This window comes from Somniosus microcephalus, chromosome 31, assembly GCF_052327205.1.
Source record: "Somniosus microcephalus isolate GS21.2 chromosome 31, FLI_Smic_1.0, whole genome shotgun sequence".
Lineage (NCBI taxonomy): Eukaryota > Metazoa > Chordata > Chondrichthyes > Squaliformes > Somniosidae > Somniosus > Somniosus microcephalus.
In genome coordinates this window covers 22,425,041-22,445,127 of record NC_141017.1, presented here as the reverse complement: position 1 = coordinate 22,445,127, position 20,087 = coordinate 22,425,041, and the positions used below count along the sequence as shown (strand labels likewise).

The window sequence follows — 20,087 nt, the reverse complement described above, 5'->3', positions numbered from 1 at the left end:
TCTTCTGATCCACCATTTTACAGGGGTACTGTGTCTCTCCCACGCTGCTGGTAGTCATTGCATTGCATTACCCTCAACTGGCAGTCCTGTACTTAATCAAGCATCTTCCACCATCCATTTAAGACAACATTCTGTAGGTGACTACCCAATTACTGTACACTGCACATTTCTTGATTTTTTAAAATTTTACTTTGTTAAAAATAGCCTCGGTAGATAACCCTCTCCGTCATCCGGAATTTTTGATCAACCGGCAACACGTCGGTGCCGAATACCGAAGAGTTTCCTGTATATTACAGGGAATCCAAGCCTAGTTTATGTAATCTCTCCTCCATAATTTAACGCTTGGAGCCTTGGTAACACTCTGGTGAATCTGCACTGCACTCCTTCCAAGGCCAAGATATCCTTTCTTAGGTGCGGTGCCCAGAACTGTACACAGTACTCTAGAACAGGGCATTGTGTAGCTGCAGCAAAACGTCCTCCCCTTTTATATTCTAGCCCTCTAGATATAAAGGCTAACATGCCATTAGCCTTTTTGATTATTTTTTGTACCTGACCCCACTGCATTTTAGTGATGTGTGTGCATGGACCCCTAAATCCCTTTGGATTTCCACTGTGCCTAGCTTTTCACCATTTAAAAAATGCTCGGATCTATCCTTTTTTGGTTCATAATGGATGATCTCACACTTACCTGTGTTGAAATCCATTTGCCACAGTTTTTGCCCACTCACTTAATCTGTCAGTGTCCCCGTGTAATTTTATGTTCCCGTCTACACTACTTACCATGCCACCAATCTTCGTGTCATTGGCAAACTTGGATGTATGGCTTTCTCTTACGTTATCTAAGTCATTCATAAATATAGTGAATAGTTGAGGCCCCAGCACAGATCCTTGTGGGACACCACCTGCCACTTCCTTCCAGTTCAAGTACATACCCATTATCCCTACTCTCTGTCTTCTACCGCCGAATCAATCTCCTAACCAGGTCAATAATTTGCCTCCAATTCCATGAGCTTTCATTTTAGCTAACAGTCTCTTATGTGGAACCTTATCGAATGCCTTCTGGAAGTCCATAAAACCTACAGGAAACTCTCGTTTAAACGGCACCTAAATATCCGGAATTCTTTATTAGCCGGCAAAATTCATACTCCGAAAACACCTCAATAACCGGCAATGTTGCCGAGTCCGCAAGTCCGAGTCTCCCGCGGTGGCCAAGTTCGTCAGTGGGGGTAGTTCTCCAAACTGCCACTACTCGGCTTCTTGGCGCTGTCAGAAGTCCGAACACCTCAATAACAGGAGTCGGACTCTTTGTTAAAAATAGCCTCGGTAGATAACCCTCTCCGTCATCTGGAATTTTTAATCAACCGGCAACACGCCGGTTCCCGTCGGTGCCGGATACCAGAGAGTTCCCTGTACATCCATAGACATTCCCGTGTCTACTACGTCAGTTACGTCCTCAAAAAAAATTCAGTTTGGTTCGTTAGACATGACCTGCCGTTTACAAATCCATGTTAGTTCTCTCGAATCATCTCAAATTTCTCCAAGTGCTCAGCCACTCCGTCTTTAATTGTAGATTCCAATAACTTCCCCACAACAGATGATAGACGAACCATTCTATAATTTCCTGGTACAAAAGCAAAATATTGCGGATGCTGGAAATCTGAAATAGAAACCGCACCTGTGGAGAGGAAAACAGAGTTAACGTTTCGGGTTGGTGACCATTCCTCAGAATTGGAGCGGCACCTGCTTAAGACCTGTTACATCTCTAACCTTTTCCAGTTCTGACGAAAGGTAGCTCTCGGGTACTTTGCCCCAAGTGGTCATTCTTCATGTGCGACCCTAGATGGTGAGCGTCATCGGGTTATTCATTCCCCCCCCCCCCCCCACCGGGATGGGGGGGGGGAAAACGGCATTACAGCTGTGCCCAATCCTGTTCCCATCCAACGCGTGCGCGCACACTTTTATTAGGGGTTGCTAGATAGTAAACAGGAGCAGGAAGCTTATCCTTTGTTTTTTGTCCCCTTTCCCCCCATCTCTCAAAACTCAGGGGTACTGCTGCCAATTGGAGTCTCCTTACTTCCTCCCCGATTGATTTCAGCTAACCCGATTCACAGACCTGGGAATCGAACCTGGCTCCTTCCTGGTTTGTATATCTCAGCTACTCATTGCCTTTAGCAAATGGGTCCTCAGCGAGATGGAAGCCCTTACTGTGCGGAGTTCTATGAAACGAATTGTTCTGTGCTAGCTCTGTAGTCCCGAGGAGACTTGTACACTTTGTGATTCTGTGGACAGAAATGGGGTCATCCTGCCACGGTGGTATCACAGCTAGGCTACGATAGAATATAAGTAGAGTATGATGCCTATTGTGTGGTCCCCCTGCAGCCTCTCCAGGGACCCCTGGGGATGGGGGAGAGTGCGGGGGGGGCATGGTGCAATAATTCACTGTTTGAAATGCCCTGGATTACTCTAGTCTGCCTCCTAAATTGAATTAATATATAGCTAATGCTTTTGCAGTGTAAGTGTGTATGATCTTTTCCTTGTAATGCTTTAAGTGGAGTGCAGATACAGTTCACTGGGAAATGAAACCCCGTAACAAATTATTAGTGTGGCAGCTTATTTTTTGGAGCTTTGGACTCTGCTGTGATCTATACTCCAAGCTACAGGCACCATCTAATTCGACTTTTTATAGGCAAAAAAAAAGTAAAGGTTAGAAAAAAATTTTTTTTAAATCAGCGACTAATATAAACACAGAAAATACTGGGGAAACAGCAGGTCAGTCAATGTCTGAAAGAGGTTATGGTCTTGGTTGGGGCTCGATGAAAGGTCCCACCCACCCCGAAACATTGCCTTTTCCTTCCAGACATTGACTTTCTGTGTGGGTGGGTCCAGGGTTTTCTGTTTTCATGTAAAAACAGTCTCTGGGAACCACAGGAAAATCTTATACGAGAGGTTAATGCTCTCGGAGATACTCCCCGAGTCTCTGCGTTAATAATATCCCCGGTGTCTCGCCTTGTGCAGTGTTGTTACCAGGGTTTCGGTGGGCGTGTGAAATTTTGGTGCTACAGGCCAGTCGACTAAAGCGCCCGGCAGAGGAAGTGCAGGTTTTGTCACTCTAAGCTTGGATTGTGTCTGGAGCGACTTGTTAGTATAATAAGGAGAGGGGAAGCTGCCACGTTGAGTGGGTTAACTGATGTTCAGCAGCAGTCGCCAAAACTTTCTTGGACTGATTAGCCAGTCATCAGGACATGAGAGAGAGGAGTCGGCCATTCGGCCCTTCCAGCCTGCTCCACCATTCAACAAGATCATGGCTGGTCTTCTACCTCAACTCCACCTTCCCGCACTATCTCCGTACCCCTTAATATGCTCAGCTTTTTAATCAAAGGCTGAAGTTATCAGATATATTTAGCGAAATGGTGATCCTGAATTACCTTATTATTATAAATTGGGAAATTTATGCAGGGCTAAATTATTTTTGTTTGAGAGCTCGGGACAAATTCCTGCTTTTAGTTTTCATCTTTAACAAGTGCTAAGATTATTGATGGGACAAATATTTGGGCTTTTTTCCCACGGCAAATGGGCTGACATTAACTGTGCTAAAATAAACCTTGTGAAAATCCAATTTTTGTTTTACAGTATCGTGCACTTCATGTGCACAATATAGTCCCAAGTTTATCAATAGCCGGGAAAGTTGGGTGGGAAGACCGAGGGAAAGTAAAGGAACGTTGCAGTATTGGTGACCCTTTTTAAGGTGCTTTTATATTGTATATGGATCATGTGCCTTTTCCAGCAGTCTCTCTTAACAGTGCCCTTGAGTAACCTGCCTTTTTCATCATTAACCAGTCTAGCGCCAAAAGAAGGTTTAACGGGAAACTCCAAGAATGCATCCCAGAAAGTGACCTGCTGCCCACAAAGGACCCCCACCTTCAAAAAAAGGGGGAAAGCCCCCACCATGTAATATTCCTAGATACATTTTTATAAGAGAGTATGGAACATTTTAGAAATCTTTCAAAGGGGAATCGAACGAGAATATTTCATTCACTTGGGTTAAGAGAAAGTAATGACGTTTGCTTTATTGAAAAACCTGAGCCAAGATATTAAGGGAGGTTGTGCAATGCAGCCATCCCCCTGCAGCAGTGAAATGCACTCCAGAATGTGTGTGCTTTTACTCAACTAGTGAGCGTCGGGCGCTCCCCTCTCTGCCTCATTCCATCCCGCACTGCTTAAAAGTCTTGCTAGCAGTGGCTGCTCTGCCCAAAAAAAACAGTCGAAAAGCAAACTTTGAGCTCCAGAACAGGCTAATTCCAACTTGCGGAGCTTCAGGGAGTCCTCATTCGTCCTGACTCGCTGGAAGTTCTTTGTTCTGCTTGTGGTCTCTTGATTGGAGCAATAAAGTGCTCCGTTGCATGGCCTGCACCAGGCTTCAAATATCTCTCCTCCTGTTGTGGAAGATTTATTTCCTTGAAGAATGGCGTCCTCCAATCTATCAGAAGATGAGCACCGACGCTGCAAATGAGATTTGTTTCGAGTAAGGCATTGTACTCCATTGCAGGACTGAACTGTTTCAAGAAACACTGGGCAGTACTATGACTCTGTACTGGATTAAAGGTGAAAATAGCCATCTCTCTAGGAGTGTCTCCAGCAGGTGAACTAAAGCCTCAAACCTTCAAGATGAGCATCTTCTGGTATCAAGTTCATGAAAGGAATCGGGAAAGTCAAGCCCTTTGTCTGACTCTCAACATTGCTGTGGGCCTTCAGCACCTTCTCCATCATCCTACCTGGGCCTGTTTCAATTTATGGCCTTAAATTTCTTGCACTTAAGGCGGTCACACCCGCGATTTAGTTTAGGTACATCAAGTCGAGTGTTTCCAAGATCTCATGGCAGATTCATCCTGTTTCTATTTGGCACTCATCGAATTTTATCTTGGAATTTCGCCTTTCCTATGAGGGTTGTGCTGTAATTGTTTCTGATGCAGGAATTGAGTGCCGATTTCACTGCATAATGTTCTTGAGAGTTCTGATGGATTGCAACAACAATTGAGAATTGCATAAATCTAGACACCATCTTGTTTGGAGAGTGTCACTTTGCAGAGTATTGTCATCATTTGCATCCCTTAATGAGCTGAAGGATCAACGACAAATGGAAGCTCATTGAATTCTAGCTGTGTTGAATCGCATTCAGAAGGTATGCCCGTGGAGCCGGTCTATTCTGGATTTGTTTTCAAAAGGAGAGACTTCGATTCTTCCATTCTTCATCCTTAAGGCAGACCGTCAGGCCAAATCAGAGTTAATCCACTTTGTTTCCTGATAACACTTTTGTATATTTGCTGTACGTGGATGATGAACAAAAAGGGCAAGAGAGTAAAATAGCCTCTCTCCAGTATGGTCTTCCTCATTGTGTAACAGAATGGGGACTGCTACCTGATGGGTTAATGTGATACTACACCGTACAGACCAGAATGTCTCCAGTTTGATCCAGAGTGTCTGCTTAGTCAGCTGATCCTAGCAATTGTGGTACTAGTTAGCTTCAGCCATCCTCGACAAGGGATTAGGAAAATAAATCCACCACGGTTTCCTCTCTTTATTGCACAGTGACCCCCCTCCGCCGTTGGAAAACAGGCATATGTGAATTGTTGGCTGAGAACAGAACTGGGTCAGTTGTGATGCCCCTGTAGTTGAATAGGCTCATACATGAAGAATAGTCTTTTGGTCAAGGCAGTGGCGGGCTGACAACCCTTGTGGAGCCATGCCCCAGCAGGAGAGAGAAACATTTGGTGGGGAGACTGGTTTGCAAGTGCAGTTTTGTGTAGTAGAGGAAGATTGTGTGGCCTTTGCCGTGTAGGAAGTGAGTTGCTCAGTAGTTTCACCCCAGTTGGATGGTTTGCCATTGGTTGGAAGCTATTGTCTTCGGTCCCGCCACAAACTCTGTCCCCTAGCCACTGATTCCATCCCCCTCCCTGTCAACTGAACCAGACAGTTCGCAACCTTGGTGTCGTATTTGACCCAGAGATGTGCTTCTGACTACATATCCTCTCCATCACCAAGACTGCCTACTTCCACCTCCGTAACATCGCCCGTCTCCGCCCTTGCCTCATCCTCTGCTGAAACCCTCATCTATGCCTTTGTTACCTCTAGACTTGACTATTCCAACGTTCTGCTGGCCGGCCTCTCATCTTCCACCCTCCATAACCTTGAGCTCATCCAAAACTCTGCTCTCCATATCGCACTCGCACCAAGTCCGATTCACCCGTCACCCTTGTGCTCGCTGACCTACATTGGTTCCCGGTCTGGCAACAGCTCAGTTTTAAAATTCTCAGCCTGGTTTTCAAAACCCTCAATGGCCTCGCCCCTCCCTATCTCTGTAAATCTCCTCTAGCCCAACAGCTCCCCGAGATATCTGCACTCCTCTAATTCTGCCCCATTACGCATCCACCATTGGCGGCCGTGCCTTCAGCTGCCCGGGCCCTAAGCTCTGGAATTCCCTCCCTCAACCTCTCCGCCTCTCTCCTCCTTTTTCAAGACGCTCCTTAAAACCCACTTCTTTGACCAAGCTTTTGGTCATCTGTCCTAGTATCTTGTGTAGCTCGGTGTCAAATCTTGTCTGATAATGTTCCTGTGAAGCGCCTTGGGACGTTTTACTAAGTAAAAGGTGCTATACAAATGCAAGTTGTTGTTGTTGTTATGCTTTGTCAGTTCCGAGTGTACATGGAGGATAAATTGCATTCAAAAGATAGGGACGACTTATCCCTGGCCCTGATATCTTTTGCCTTAATGGCACAATAAACATTCATCTGAATACTGAATTTGTTTCCTTTAATAGACCTTTTTAATAGATCTTAGTCCCAAGCATGAAATTAAATATGCAAAATTAGTAATTGGTTGGATCTGATTAAATTGCAATAATCTTTTATATTGATATAAAATGAGTACGTATATGATAGCTGCATCAATACAGATGTCTCCCAAGGCCATGCCCTTGGGGGGTCCTTGCATGCAGCCTATTACCAAGAGGTTAGCAGCAGCCTTTAGTGGGATAGGAGAGCTGGTATCCTGACTGGTATAAGCTCAAACAGTGCTGTCGTTGTTCCCAGTTAACAGGAAGATTCGTGATACAATACAACAGAGGCGTTTGCTTCTCTACTCAAGGTAGATCACAGCCTAGATACTGCAACTTCTAGACTGCCTGTAACATTTGTTAAAGATTTGTTGATGCAAAGAGGCTTCAAGGTGATTTAGACAAGTTGAGTGAGTGGGCAAATACATGGCAGATACAGTATAACGTGGATAAATGTGAAGTTATCCACTTCGGTAGGAAAAACAGAAAGGCAGAGTATTATTTAAATGGTGATAGATTGGGAAATGTTGATGTACAAAGGGACCTGGGTGTCCTTGTACACCAGTCACTGAAAGCAAACATTCAGGTGCAGCAAGCAGTTAGGAAAGCAAATGGTATGTTGGCCTTCATTGCAAGAGGATTTGAGTACAGGAGCAAGGATGTCTTGCTACAGTTATACAGGACCTTGGTGAGACCACACCTGGAGTACTGTGTGCAGTTTTGGTCTCCTTACCTAAGAAAGGATATACTTGCCATAGAGGGAGTGCAGCGAAGGTTCACCAGACTGATTCCTGGGATGGCAGGACTGTCGTATGAGGAGCGATTGGGTCAACGAGGCCTGTATTCACTAGAGTTTAGAAGAATGAGCGGGGATCTCATTGAAACATAAAATTCTGACAGGGCTAGACAGACTGGATGCAGGGAGGATGTTTCCCCTGGCTGGGGGGGGGTCTAGAACGAGGGGTCACAGTCTCAGGATACGGGGTAGGACATTTAGGACTGAGATGAGATGAGAAATTTCTTCACTCAGAGGGTGGTGAACCTGTGGAATTCTCTACCACAGAAGGCTGTGGAGGCCAAGTCACTGAATATATTTAAGAAGGAGATAGATAGATTTCTAGACACAAAAGGCATCAAAGGGGTAAGGGGAGAGAGCGGGAATATGGTATTGAGATAGAGGATCAGCCAGGATCATATTGAATGGCGGAGCAGGCTCGAAGGGCCTACTCCTGCTATTATTTTTCTAAGGAACACAGACATTTAGCATTTTTTTGCTGTCTCCAGTGGCTTTGTAAATTGGCTCAAATTAACTTGATTAGTGGGGCAAATATTAGTTGAGACTTTCCTATTCAGTTTAATGCTTTTCCCCAAGGTCCCGTTCTATTTGGGAAATGGTTACTCCTGGTTCCCGCTGCACGGGCTTAGAGTGCTATTGCCCCAATCAGGATTAGTTGCTTTGATGAGGCAGTTGTGCAATGGTTACTTTCTGTACCAGCCCTTTGGCCATCCTTCTCTTTGCTTTTGGACACTAATCTCTTATTTTGCTTGCTCCATTTTAAGACTTTCCTCCTATTCTGCTTTTGCCACTATTCACTGGTCCAGTACCTTCGAGTGCTTCTCACAGCTGTCGGATAAGCCGCCATGCTGACCAATAGCGTGCATGTGAGCACCTCTGTGCACTCTTATTTCAGTCATGTGGTTTGTGACATGAATCAGTCATTCATAAAAGAAAGACTTATGAAATGATACTGAGCGGCCTGCAGGTGGCGCTGCCCAGGGAGAGTATAAATACTCGGGCCCAGCTTGCGCAGGACATTCTTGACAGGAACTAGTGAAGGACACAACTAGACCTCCATGTTGTAAAACAGTTGATTAAAGCTTTAACGCTTAGACCAAGTGCCTAGTAGTTTTCTTACGTCAGTTTGTTTAAGGTTTCTTTGCCCTCCCTGCACCAAACCTGGCCGGGAAGGTTGAGAATCCTGCTCCTGGGCTTTCCCGTCCCTGCAATTGATCTGATGAGGACATGCAAACAATAACTGGCAGGTAAAGACCCTCTGGTCCATTCAGCCTGCCCCACACAATTGCGGTACCTTGTGTATCACAAATATATACACTCCACCCCACCCAAAACCATGTGAATCTTCTGGGAGAGGCGAAAAAAACAAAATCTGGGAAATTCCCCTCCGCCCCATCTAGGCGATGGAAACTAGTCCAGGAGATCTCTCTGGCCCTGAATTTCCTGCAGTACCCACCTTCTGTAAGAGGTGATCTCCGCCCCAGCCAGAAACAAATCCAGCTCTCGAATGAAGGAAATCAGCGTTCCGCGCCCACCACACGAGTCGGCAGCCTCTCCCAGACGTCCACTATACTCTGGGAAAAGAACCACCTCCTGACATCTAACCTAGATCTGACCTTATACAACTTAAATTTGTGACCCCTGGTCCGGCCGAACCTGTTTAATTGAAATAAACTGCCAGCTGGAACACAATCTATTCCCTTCGTTATCTTATAAACCTCAATCAGATCTCCCCTAAGTCTACGCTTCTCTAAGGTACAAAGTCCCAACTCTTTTAGCCTATCTTGATAACCATGATAAGAAGTGAGAGGGTGGCAGAGTGACGTTTCCTCTTGCTGTTTTGACACTTTCCCTCCCTCCACTATCACCGCAGTAAGCGCGTGTCTTCTGTATAGCACAGAAAGAGCCAAGACTGGTCATTTACAACAAATGGAATTATAACTCATGTCCCGGACTATGTGGTGCAGCTTGCACCAGTGGGTTGAGTTGAATTTTCAGTTGTGTGAATTAAGTGGTTCTCCCACTCCTATAGAGGCTGGCTGAAGAGAACTGGCACCAGCAGTTCCTTCTCCTCGGACTGGGTAATGAGTGGAGGGGAGGGAGCTCATTTAATACACTCCAAATGCCCCTCGGTATTTTTAGTTACGATATGCCACCATTTCTGGGTAGCCATGATGATCTCTGGGGCTGAGAGCATGTCTCTCAAGCTCGTGACCTGGCTGCTCCTTCACGACGACGTGTTCTCCATAACCTGTCGATGAGAAATATTGGGTGCTAATCCATATCCTGCCATCTATGGCACAGCATGTTGGCCCACTAGGGGGTATGCTATCAGTTTACTTTATCTATTGATAAACTGTCACCAATAACAGCCCAGAAGGTAGCTCCATATTTGGGGTGGGGGTGGGGGGGGGTGGAAAGAAACTCCACTTGTTCATGGCTCAAGTTTCACACTGGCTTACTTTCACTCTCCTTGACGCTGCTTTTACAATGACTTTTATCTTGTGCTGTACCCTGATGTTTAGGACTCTAAGCCACAATCTCAGTGCACTTGCTGGTTGTTACACAGATGCAGTATGTGCTGGTTGGGGGTTTGAGGCACAGGCAGGTCAGGAACAAAGACATCGGGTGTGGGGATCTGAACACTTTCCAGATTGCACCAGTGGATGGTTCAGGAACAGGAGCTACACTAATGAGCAATTCTAGGGGAGGAGCTACACTAATGAGCAATTCTAGGGGAGGGGCTACACTGATGGACAATTCTAGGGGAGGGGCTACACTGGTGGACAATTCTAGGGGAGGGGCTACACTGATGGACAATTCTAGGGGAGGAGCTACACTAATGAGCAATTCTAGGGGAGGGGCTACACTAATGAGCAATTCTAGGGGAGGGGCTACACTGGACAATTCAAGGGGAGGGGCTACACTAATGGGCAATTCTAGGGGAGGGGCTACACTGGGCAATTCTAGTGGTGGGGGCTACACTAATGGACAATGCTAGGGGAGGGGCTACACTAATGGGCAATTCTAGGGGCGGGGCTACACTAATGGGCAATTCTAGGGGCGGGGCTACACTAATGGACAATTCTTGGGGAGGGGCTACACTGGGCAATTCTAGTGGGGGGGCTACACTAATGGACAATGCTAGGGGAGGGGCTACACTAATGGACAATGCTAGGGGAGGGGCTACACTAATGGGCAATTCTAGGGGAGGGGCTACACTAATGAGCAATTCTCGGGGAGGGGCTACACTGATGGACAATTCTAGGGGAGGGGCTACACTGAGAAATTCTAGGGGAGGGGCTACACTGAGCAATTCTAGGGGAGGGGCTACACTAATGAGTAATTCTCAGGGAGGGGCTACACTGGACAATTCTAGGGGAGGGGCTACACTGATGGTCAATTCTCAGGGAGGGGCTACACTGGACAATTCTAGGGGAGGGGCTACACTGAGACATTCTAGGGGAGGGGCTACACTGAGCAATTCTAGGGGAGGGGCTACACTAATGAGTAATTCTCAGGGAGGGGCTACACTGGACAATTCTAGGGGAGGGGCTACACTGATGGTCAATTCTAGGGGAGGGGCTACACTGGACAATTCTAGGGGAGGGGCTACACTGATGGACAATTCTAGGGGGGGGGGCTACACTAATGGGCCATTCTAGGGGAGGGGCTACACTGATGGACAATTCTCAGGGAGGGGCTACACTGATGGACAATTCTAGGGGAGGGGCTACACTGATGGACAATTCTCGGGGAGGGGCTACACTGATGGGCTATTCTAGGGGAGGGGCTACACTAATGGACAATTCTCAGGGAGGGGCTACACTGATGGACAATTCTAGGGGAGGGGCTACACTGATGGACAATTCTAGGGGAGGGGCTACACTAATGGACAATTCTCAGGGAGGGGCTACACTGATGGACAATTCTAGGGGAGGGGCTACACTGATGGACAATTCTCGGGGAGGGGCTACACTGATGGACAATTCTAGGGGAGGGGCTACACTGATGGACAATTCTCGGGGAGGGGCTACACTGATGGACAATTCTCGGGGAGGGGCTACACTGATGGACAATTCTAGGGGAGGGGCTACACTGATGGACAATTCTAGGGGAGGGGCTACACTGATGGACAATTCTCGGGGAGGGGCTACACTGATGGGCTATTCCGGGGCAGGAGCTGTGTTGTAATAGTTGATGTGGAACTGGTTTGTTTGCTGTACTGCAGGTGTAAATTAATGTCCGTGCCTCTCCAGCGCGGTCGCAGTAGTGGTGTCGGTTAATGAGCTCTGTGCTCCTTTCACCTGTCACGTTCATGTCTTTCAACCGCACACCGTTTCTTCGAGGATCCAGCATTTCCATTGGTTTGAGTGTGCGTTGCTCACAGGAATCTGTTAGTGTCTCAAACAGCAACACGAGGACTCAATCAAAATGCATGAAATTCTAATTTAAAACGAAAGAAAGTTTGTGTCCGGATTTTACCCAGCACAGCATCTTGAAAGGAAATTCATTGAAGAACGTTGACAGATTGCAAGGAAATAATTGTACAGTGTTAATTGCCGGTCGTAGGATTAATCACCGAGAGTGGACTCTGGGGCTTCCTTTACTTTGCAACTTTATCCCCTTCCTCCAAATACCTGGCTTGATGCGTGGCTGAGGAGTGACTGTGTGTGTTTGTGAGAGAGATTAAGTGATTTGAAAGTGGAGCATCTTTCTGCTTTGCAGTCAATTTGAGAATTCCCTAGTCAGACAGGGCATTACCCTAGCTCTCTCCCCCATCCTCCTGCTGCCGACCATCTCTACCAATCCTTGACCTCCAAGAGCAGCCCCTAATGGTACACGGTGACATTTCTATTTCCACTTTCCCCGCAGTGCCCTCTAAAGAAGCTTGCAGGCAAGTCAGTCCTAAATTTGAGGGCCTCTATTTGTGCTTGTGGACTCGCGTCCACTGGGAACTAGGTTGAGACCTGCCAGAACCTCAATTGAAAGTTAGGAATCGAACTGTGGAAAGGCAGGGTGGTAACTGAATCTTAATTTCATTTTGGACAACAGAGCACCCAGTCAAGTTAGGAACCTGTGAGTATTGTGGAGTGACACTAACCACGGGTGTAGGCCTCTCCAACCACATGCGTGGCCATCTGAAATCTGGACTGAAAAGGAAGTTACCGAGTCTGTCTCCGTTTGAGGAGCTCCACGAAAAGGCTGAACCTGCACTCACCGACACATGTGAGACCCTTTGGCTTTGTATAACGTAACCAGAAAAAAAAAAAACAGGGGGAAAAAAACCTGAATGTAAAGTTTGACGGTGCTGAAGAGAAAGCTTGTTAAATTGAAATGCACTGTAAAGGAAACTGTGTGTGATTATACATGCTGTGATCCAGACACAAAGTTAATCCTCCCCCCGAATGAAGTTGAGCGTCCATGTTGTGACGTGCTTGAGGACGCAAAGCCTAACCCTAGAAGTTCAGGGACTAGTTGCAGCTTTTGCTTGCTTATATATATATATATAAATCTTTGTTTTAATTTGCACGTGAGTGGATTGTATTTATTGTGCCTTTTTGTTCTCGCACTCTTTCCCCTGTCTAGAAACCACGCCAGGGTATATAATTCCTTGTTAATGTGTAAGTAAGCCTATACCAGTGTAAGCTGTGATCAAGCCCCGTTTGCATGCGGTTTGGCGACTTTAGAAAAAACCTGCATAATATTCACCTCGCAAGCATAACTTTCAGTTCAACCAATTCAGTGAAAGGCTGGTTAACAGTTGGGAAAGAAGTAGAGGAAATGAATTGCACTGATTCTCTTCCCTGTTTAGAGCGTAACAGAGTAATAAACAAAATACGTGTGGCGCTCAATGTGAAAATACACGTTGTGGGATTATAACTGATAAATGACATTTCTTTTACACCCACTCGATTCATGGCCAAGTGGAATAGTCCTCCTTCCTGTCCGGTAAGTGCAGTTAAACCCTCTAAATGGCCGCATGCATGGACCAGAAGGATTATTGTGCCCTGACTGGGGCCACTGTTCCAAAAATCAGGCTTGTTTTCTCCCAAAATTTGGTAATGGAAGCAGCCATTCAGCATATCTTTAAAAACTCTCGAAGTGCAGTAACCTGATAATGTTCCGGCACAGATCGATTGGAATATAAGTTTACGTTCACGTGTGGTCGGAACACCACTTTCTGTTGAAAACATATCCACTTGGAACAAAAGTGCCCACTGTTTTGTGTGCTTTCATTTGCCCCACGGATGTTGGATCAGATGTTTAGCAATGAGCAGTTCCTTGATTAGGCCAGGACGTGACTTATTCCAAGTGCCACTACGTTCAGGCAATATATTTCTATGCGATCTTGAGCAGTGCTTTGCCATTAAAGTAAAATAGGAGTTTTTAACGAGCAATGTGATCTTTGGAGGGTTTAACTGTACTAGCAGGTTTTCAGTAAAAATGTGACTAGATCCGAAGTTACTTTTCCCAAACGTCTTCCCGGGGGTTTATACGGTTGAAACGGATCTGACTCTTGCCCGTCGAACGGGACTACGAGCTAACGGCTTCTCTTTCGTGTTCAGACTTTGAGCGTAAGCAGCAAAAGCCAGTGGTATGTTCAGAGAACCTGTCGCCGAAACGCGAGGAAGGGAAGGAGCCAAAGACGTTCAGGCCAAAATCGGAGGAAGCAAGACCGCTGCGAGTGAGACCCGTGATCTTTCCCGTGCCGAAGCCTGAACCCCTCTCGCTGGTGAAGTTCATAGGAAACATCTACACTCTGAAATGCAGGTAAGTGCCGCGGTCTCGTGACGGAATACAGTGACCCGTGGAGGAAATCTGAATTTTAATCAATTTGTTCCTGAGGTGTTGGACACGGCTGCATTTATTGCCCATCCCCAATCCCCTGCCATGGTGGTGCTGGGCTTTCTCCTTGAACCACTGCAGTCCCTGTGGGGATGGTGCTCCCATAATGGTATTGGGTACTGACCCAGTGACCATTAAGGAGCAAGGGGTACGTGTCCGTGTCAGGATGGTGTGCGACTCGGAGAGGAACCTGCAGATGCTGTTCTCACCGCATTGCTGCTCTTGTCCTTCTCGGCGGCAGAGGTCGCAGGGAGAGGAGTAATGTCGGAATAACCTTGGTGAGTCGCTGCACTGTGGATGGATGTTGAGCATGGTGATTGGGGTGGGGGGAAGCAATTGAACTTGGTAGGGATTGTAGTTCAATCAGTGCCGATGGTACTCCTGCACCTTATCCAAGTGCTCATTTTTCACAATTGAGTCTACATGGCAGACTATTCAACTCTGGAGGGGCATCACAGCTGAGCTCGTCTGAGCCTATCGCCCACACGTGCTCACTTTTCTGCAGGTAATAAATAACTGGGTGGCGGGTGGTAGCAGGGATTAAAAAAAGGGGCTTGTGCTTGACTTGTTGGGGTCTGTGCTACCTCAGCCCCTCCGTTCAACTCCTTCCTGGCCCCTCTGACTCTCCCGGCCGATCAGCAATCGCAGCCCCCCCCCCTCTCCGCATTCGGCTCCAGAATGTCCGTGCGCTCGCGGACAAGCCCCAGCCTTCTAATGGAGGGTTGCACGCACATCCTCGCTTTGAGTGAAACTTGGGCTCGTGGGTGGCGACACCGACCCCCTTATTGAAGCTTCACTACCTTGCTTGGCTTTCCACCACCTGTTCTGCCTAAACCCAACACACCGGTGATGTGCCCCTTATATTCTTGAATGAGGTAACGGGGTGGCGGGGCGGGAGAAAACTGGGGAAGGTGACTTTTTTTTTCAAACAAAGAATTGAGTTAATTGGTTGAGCTGCTCCTGATGCTTCCTTCCTTTCCTTCCTGGGCAGATTTTGTGATGTGGAGTTCCACGGTCCCGTCTCGATTCAGGAAGAATGGGTGAGGCACCTGCAGCGACACATCCTGGACATGAACTTCCCAAAGGCGGAGGCTGCCCGCGAAGAGATCTCCGTATCTGCCGAGCCGGTGAAATAGGCTGAATCCGCTGCCCGTGTGGAAACGTGGGTACATTGGGGGCAGAGCGTCCGTCGCAGTCTCTCTCCAAGACGCACTCGATTTTATGTTCTCCTAGTTTAGTGAAGTTTGGAAAGATTCTTCTTTGCCTTGAACGTCTAAACACTCTGTGTAGTAATGAAGTATCTGCCTTACGTGGGTTTCCTTAGAGTAATTCTGCATTCGCCTCGTACAGTTAGAATGTTAAAAAGAGCAACTTGGTCCCGATTTAATTTTATACACTCTAGAAGCAGTTACATAGCACAGTGCACTTCAGGGGGAGTCGCACTGCATGGGGAGGGGAGGGGAGGGGGTGCGTGTGCGGCGTCGTAATTGGGCAGTTATGTAACCTGGGGCAAAGGCATGGTTTGTTTGCGATCCATTTGGCTGCTCCCAGGCAATAGATCAGTGCATCAGTTCATGCCTTGGGGGAGAGAAGAGGAAACAAAAGGCGGATTGGTGACGGATTTTATTTAAAAAAATTTTTTTTTTTTTTTTTTTAAAGTTGTGCCACTTTTTAAACCCAGCTGTAACGAGTAAATTTTTTAAGTGTTTCTCCTTGTAAATCATTTCCTAGGGTAGTAGTGACCGAAAACGACTACTTGCTGCTGAGCTCCAGGTCATTGCATTAAGGCAAAGCCCAGAAGCTGGGATTAGAAGGTTTGGCTATGAACAACACTATGTTGTGTGAAGCTGAGGGGCCGTACCTCTTGCCAGTCTCGTGACGGGGCTGCGGGCCACCGAAAGCTTGCAGGGTCGTGGTCTGAGCAGTGACTCGGCTGTGCAAGGCTGGTTCAGTATTAAACGATGTGCGCTGGAGGACCCGACCTTTGCCCTGGGGGTGCTGACGGGGCGGTTACTTGGCATGCTTGCCAGCCTGCAGTAGCAGGGCGGAGGTACATACTGCAGCAGCGCACTGCAAGCACAGAAAACCAAGGCAGGAAAGACACAGCAGGCATGAAGGGTTAACGTGTCGGTCAGGGGACTCTTTTTTCCCCCCCCCCGCCACCCCTCCCTTTCAGATTGGTTCGTCAGCACAGCGCTGACCAGACATGTATTTTAACGCCACCGACAAGAGGGGAGCTTGGGCCATGTTAAATCTTAGGCACTTCCCAGCTCAGTGGGAAGGTAGTCCTGTTGGTGCCTGGGCGAGCAGAAAGCCACTGCTTTCTGGATCGAATCCGCGGGAAGGGTTTTTAAACCGGCAACACCGCAGCTGCCACGCTCCTGCCGCAGTCCCGCCGTGTGCCGACGATTCTATCGCCCGTGTGCAATTCGAGCCGTGTCCTTCTGTGTCGCAACTGTCAATGAGTGGGGGGGGGGGGGGGCGGGCGGGAATGGGACAGTCATGGGTCTAAATGGGCAGGTTTATTCCTCTGACTCCCAGCCACTAAGTTTGCATTTTGGTTAATAACCTGTTTATAACCCGTCCTGTTGGATGTTTATAGAGTTTAGTTGCTCTTTTAATATTTAGCCAAGGACCTGTTTTGGTTTTTTTTTTTTATAGAAGTGCTTAGGTCACAAAGTGGCAGTACATCTGCGCATAAAAATGTAAAGTGTATGTGATGGTCGTACTGTAAAGATGCTTTTTATTTTCTTCCTATCGGTCCTCTTGTATGTGCTGGATGACGGTTGATTTTTAGCAAAGTGTAAAAGCAGGTTGTAGGATCTTTAGTCGTGCTTCCTTTCACACCCGTGGACCTCTCGCCGTCTTGTCGCTGAAGCACGGGCCGCGGAAGCTGCAGCTTCGGCTTGAGTGGCCCACACCGGCTGTGCAGCCCCCGACAGGCTGGCCCCCCACCCCCCTCACTGGCACCACGCTCTCACCGCTGCCTAAGCGAAGGCCGTCAGGGCGACTCGTTCATTTCCGTAAACGGCAACACTTTCCAAGTGTCCTTCCTGCGGCCACGATAATGCACCAGTCGCTGCTCCTTTGCAAACCAGGTCATGTAGCTGTGGGGAGGAAGGGGAAGGAGTTCTCTCAAGGCTGCTCACCAGAAAGACGCTCGTCAGATTTTTTAAAAAAATTCTTTTTCCTCTACTCCCTTCCCCCCCCCCCCCCCACCCCCACCAAAAGAAAAGTCCTGTCCCCCATCTGAGGACCGCCTCTTTTGGTTTGCAAGCGGGCACCAAAAGGCCGCTTGTTTTTATTAAAACTGTCGGATTTAAAATTTGCTGTCTGTGGTCACTTTCTATTTTCTTTGTTGTGATGTGGGTCTGTGCATCTAATGCAATCAGACTCTCTGTGACCAAAAAAAAATAATAATCTTGTTAACTGTTTGTTCCTGTGACTGTATTGTTGTAACTTGGAGTGTACTGAAAGATACCTTCATAACCAAAGGTGCTATGAGATTGGTTGTTGGGTATCCCGGGAATGAGGTTTTTTTTTGAGGATGGACTGTTGTGTGTCAAGACCTTTGCAAAAGCTCTTCGGCTGAACTGGTGGGAATTCAGACTTTTGTGTCCATTTAAATCCACTTTCCATGTTCAATGGCTAGAGCTAGTTTTAATTCTGTGCTTTTTTTTTTAGTGTGCTGGTGGTGTCAACACACTTTAGGAAAACTCGCACTTGATGCATTTTAACACTGTGTGACACTCTTAATTCATCGCCTGAAATCACTGCCAGACCTGTCACCATCGGTGCTTCGTCCTCGTGTTGCGCGCTCTCAGAATGCTCGGCAGTTGCAACACGGAGACGCAACCCGTCGTTGTAGAGCCTGGGGGCTTCTCACAGTTCCCATGGAAGATTTAAACATGCCCACCATTCAGTTTTACTGAACTCCTAGTGACAGCCCTGAAACCCCGGTCTGAATCAACCCTGGGCTTCCAGTTGCTGCCAGTTACAGGAAGGCACCAACCTCTCCACCCCCCCACGCCCCGCTCCACATCCAGCCTGTCAACCAGTCACTTTCCATGCATGATCGTGTACTTTGCGGAGTTGGGTACAGCTCTTCGCGGGATCAGAGCCTGGTTACATTCCCGGTTTTGAAAAATCCAGCTTACGGCGAATCTCTGCGAACTGCAGAGCCGTATCCTGCCTTTTAGCTCACACGGGCAGCACCCATGGTAAAGACGCAGTAAACCGCCGGGTGCCCGTGCTGTTGGAGACACCGAAATCCACCTGGGGGGGAGCTGGTTTCGCTCGGCCCCTCTGATCACGGTGACGGCAAGTGGCTGCCGATGCTGGCACGCGTGTCGAGCCGTTTGTTGTGGTCGTGGCCACGCCGAGGAGATCTGCTCATTTGCGGTCCAACAGTGCGAAAAGGTGGGCATTAAAATGTGCCGGGTAATGGATTGGAAATCTTGGGGCATTGCTACGAAACCGGCTCCCTTCCATTCCTTGGCCAGTGCCCATTGAGTATTCACAGCGTGTCGACGCAATCGACTTGCCGGGCAGAGAAGTGGAAGCTGGTTCTGCCGAGGTTCCAGTTAAATACAATGGAGGGTTTGCCGCCTTAGTCAGATTGTCAGCAACCCAGTGCGTAGTTCATTTGGCATTTTAAGCTATGCTGGAGGCCTCTTGTGTCCTTTATTCTTGAACTTGCATAGTTTGGAGGGGATTTATTTAAGCTTTCCTCCCCTTGCTATGTAGTGGCTGGATGGATCTCCCATTCAATGGGACTTTCAGCCCTGGGGCCCCTGAAGTATGACCTGTCTTTGTTTAGCCTCAACTCCCAGCCCACCCCCTTCCCCACCTGTCTCCTCAATATGAATAAGCACATAGGAGTTACCAGGTCCACGGTTAAACAGTGACTCGGTGTTTCAAAGTGTCTCACGGCACAGAAGGAGGCTATTCTGCCCTTTGTGCCGATGCCAGCTCTTGGGGAGAGCGGTCCAATTTGTCCCACTGCCCTACTCTTTCCCCATCCCCCTGCAAATTTTGCCCCTTCAAATATTTATCCAATTCAAAAACCTTTTGAAAGTTACTATTAAAGTTTCAGCGGTTAGTCTCTGAAGCACTTGTAGGGGTGACTCGTTAAATTTTTTTTTTTGCTCCAAACTTCACAGGAATCTTCAGGGTAGTTGGCATTGACTGTTAGTGCTGGTTTTGAGGGTTGGAGCGTGTGCGTAGTCTTGGCTTACAGAGTTGGCGAGCCTCGGACTTAACGAGATTGGAGGAAGCATCTAACAACCGACTCGGAAAGCGATTGTTCCTGGTTGTTTTTCCCCAAGAGTCCGAGAGGAATTTTAAAAGAATCTTTTGGGAATCCGAGCATTGTTGTACAGTTTCTTTGAGCTTGATTATTCGGATGGTGCCTCTAGTGGTGGTTGATGTGTATGGTATTTTGCTGCAAGTTTCTTATTATTGTTTTACTAATGCAGTGGTAACTTTTTTTAAATGCTTATTATTCCCTGTACCCTGACCTTCTCTCGCATGTATTGTTAAATATTTTTGATTCTCAGCTGTGTTTGTATTTTAACCCCATCCTTTTTAATACAAGTATTACCACAGTAAGAA

General features: G+C 47.4%; 1 protein-coding gene across 7 annotated transcripts in view; it reads left to right on the top strand.

The window, feature by feature from the left end:
- Positions 1–20,087, top strand: part of LOC147097633 (uncharacterized) — a 165,801-nt gene extending 145,714 nt beyond the window's left edge. For 3 of the 7 annotated variants that reach the window (XM_085971616.1, XM_085971614.1, XM_085971615.1), the window contains exons 14-18: positions 2,045–2,140; positions 12,681–12,854; positions 14,195–14,399; positions 15,466–15,636; positions 19,637–20,087. In XM_085971616.1, the coding sequence (XP_085827742.1) occupies positions 2,045–2,140; positions 12,681–12,854; positions 14,195–14,399; positions 15,466–15,610 (620 nt within the window). In that variant the 3' untranslated portion in view covers positions 15,611–15,636; positions 19,637–20,087. The remainder of the gene's footprint in view (positions 1–2,044; positions 2,141–12,680; positions 12,855–14,194; positions 14,400–15,465; positions 15,637–19,636) is intronic. The other 4 variants (XM_085971620.1, XM_085971619.1, XM_085971617.1 and 1 more) reach the window with 3 other exon arrangements.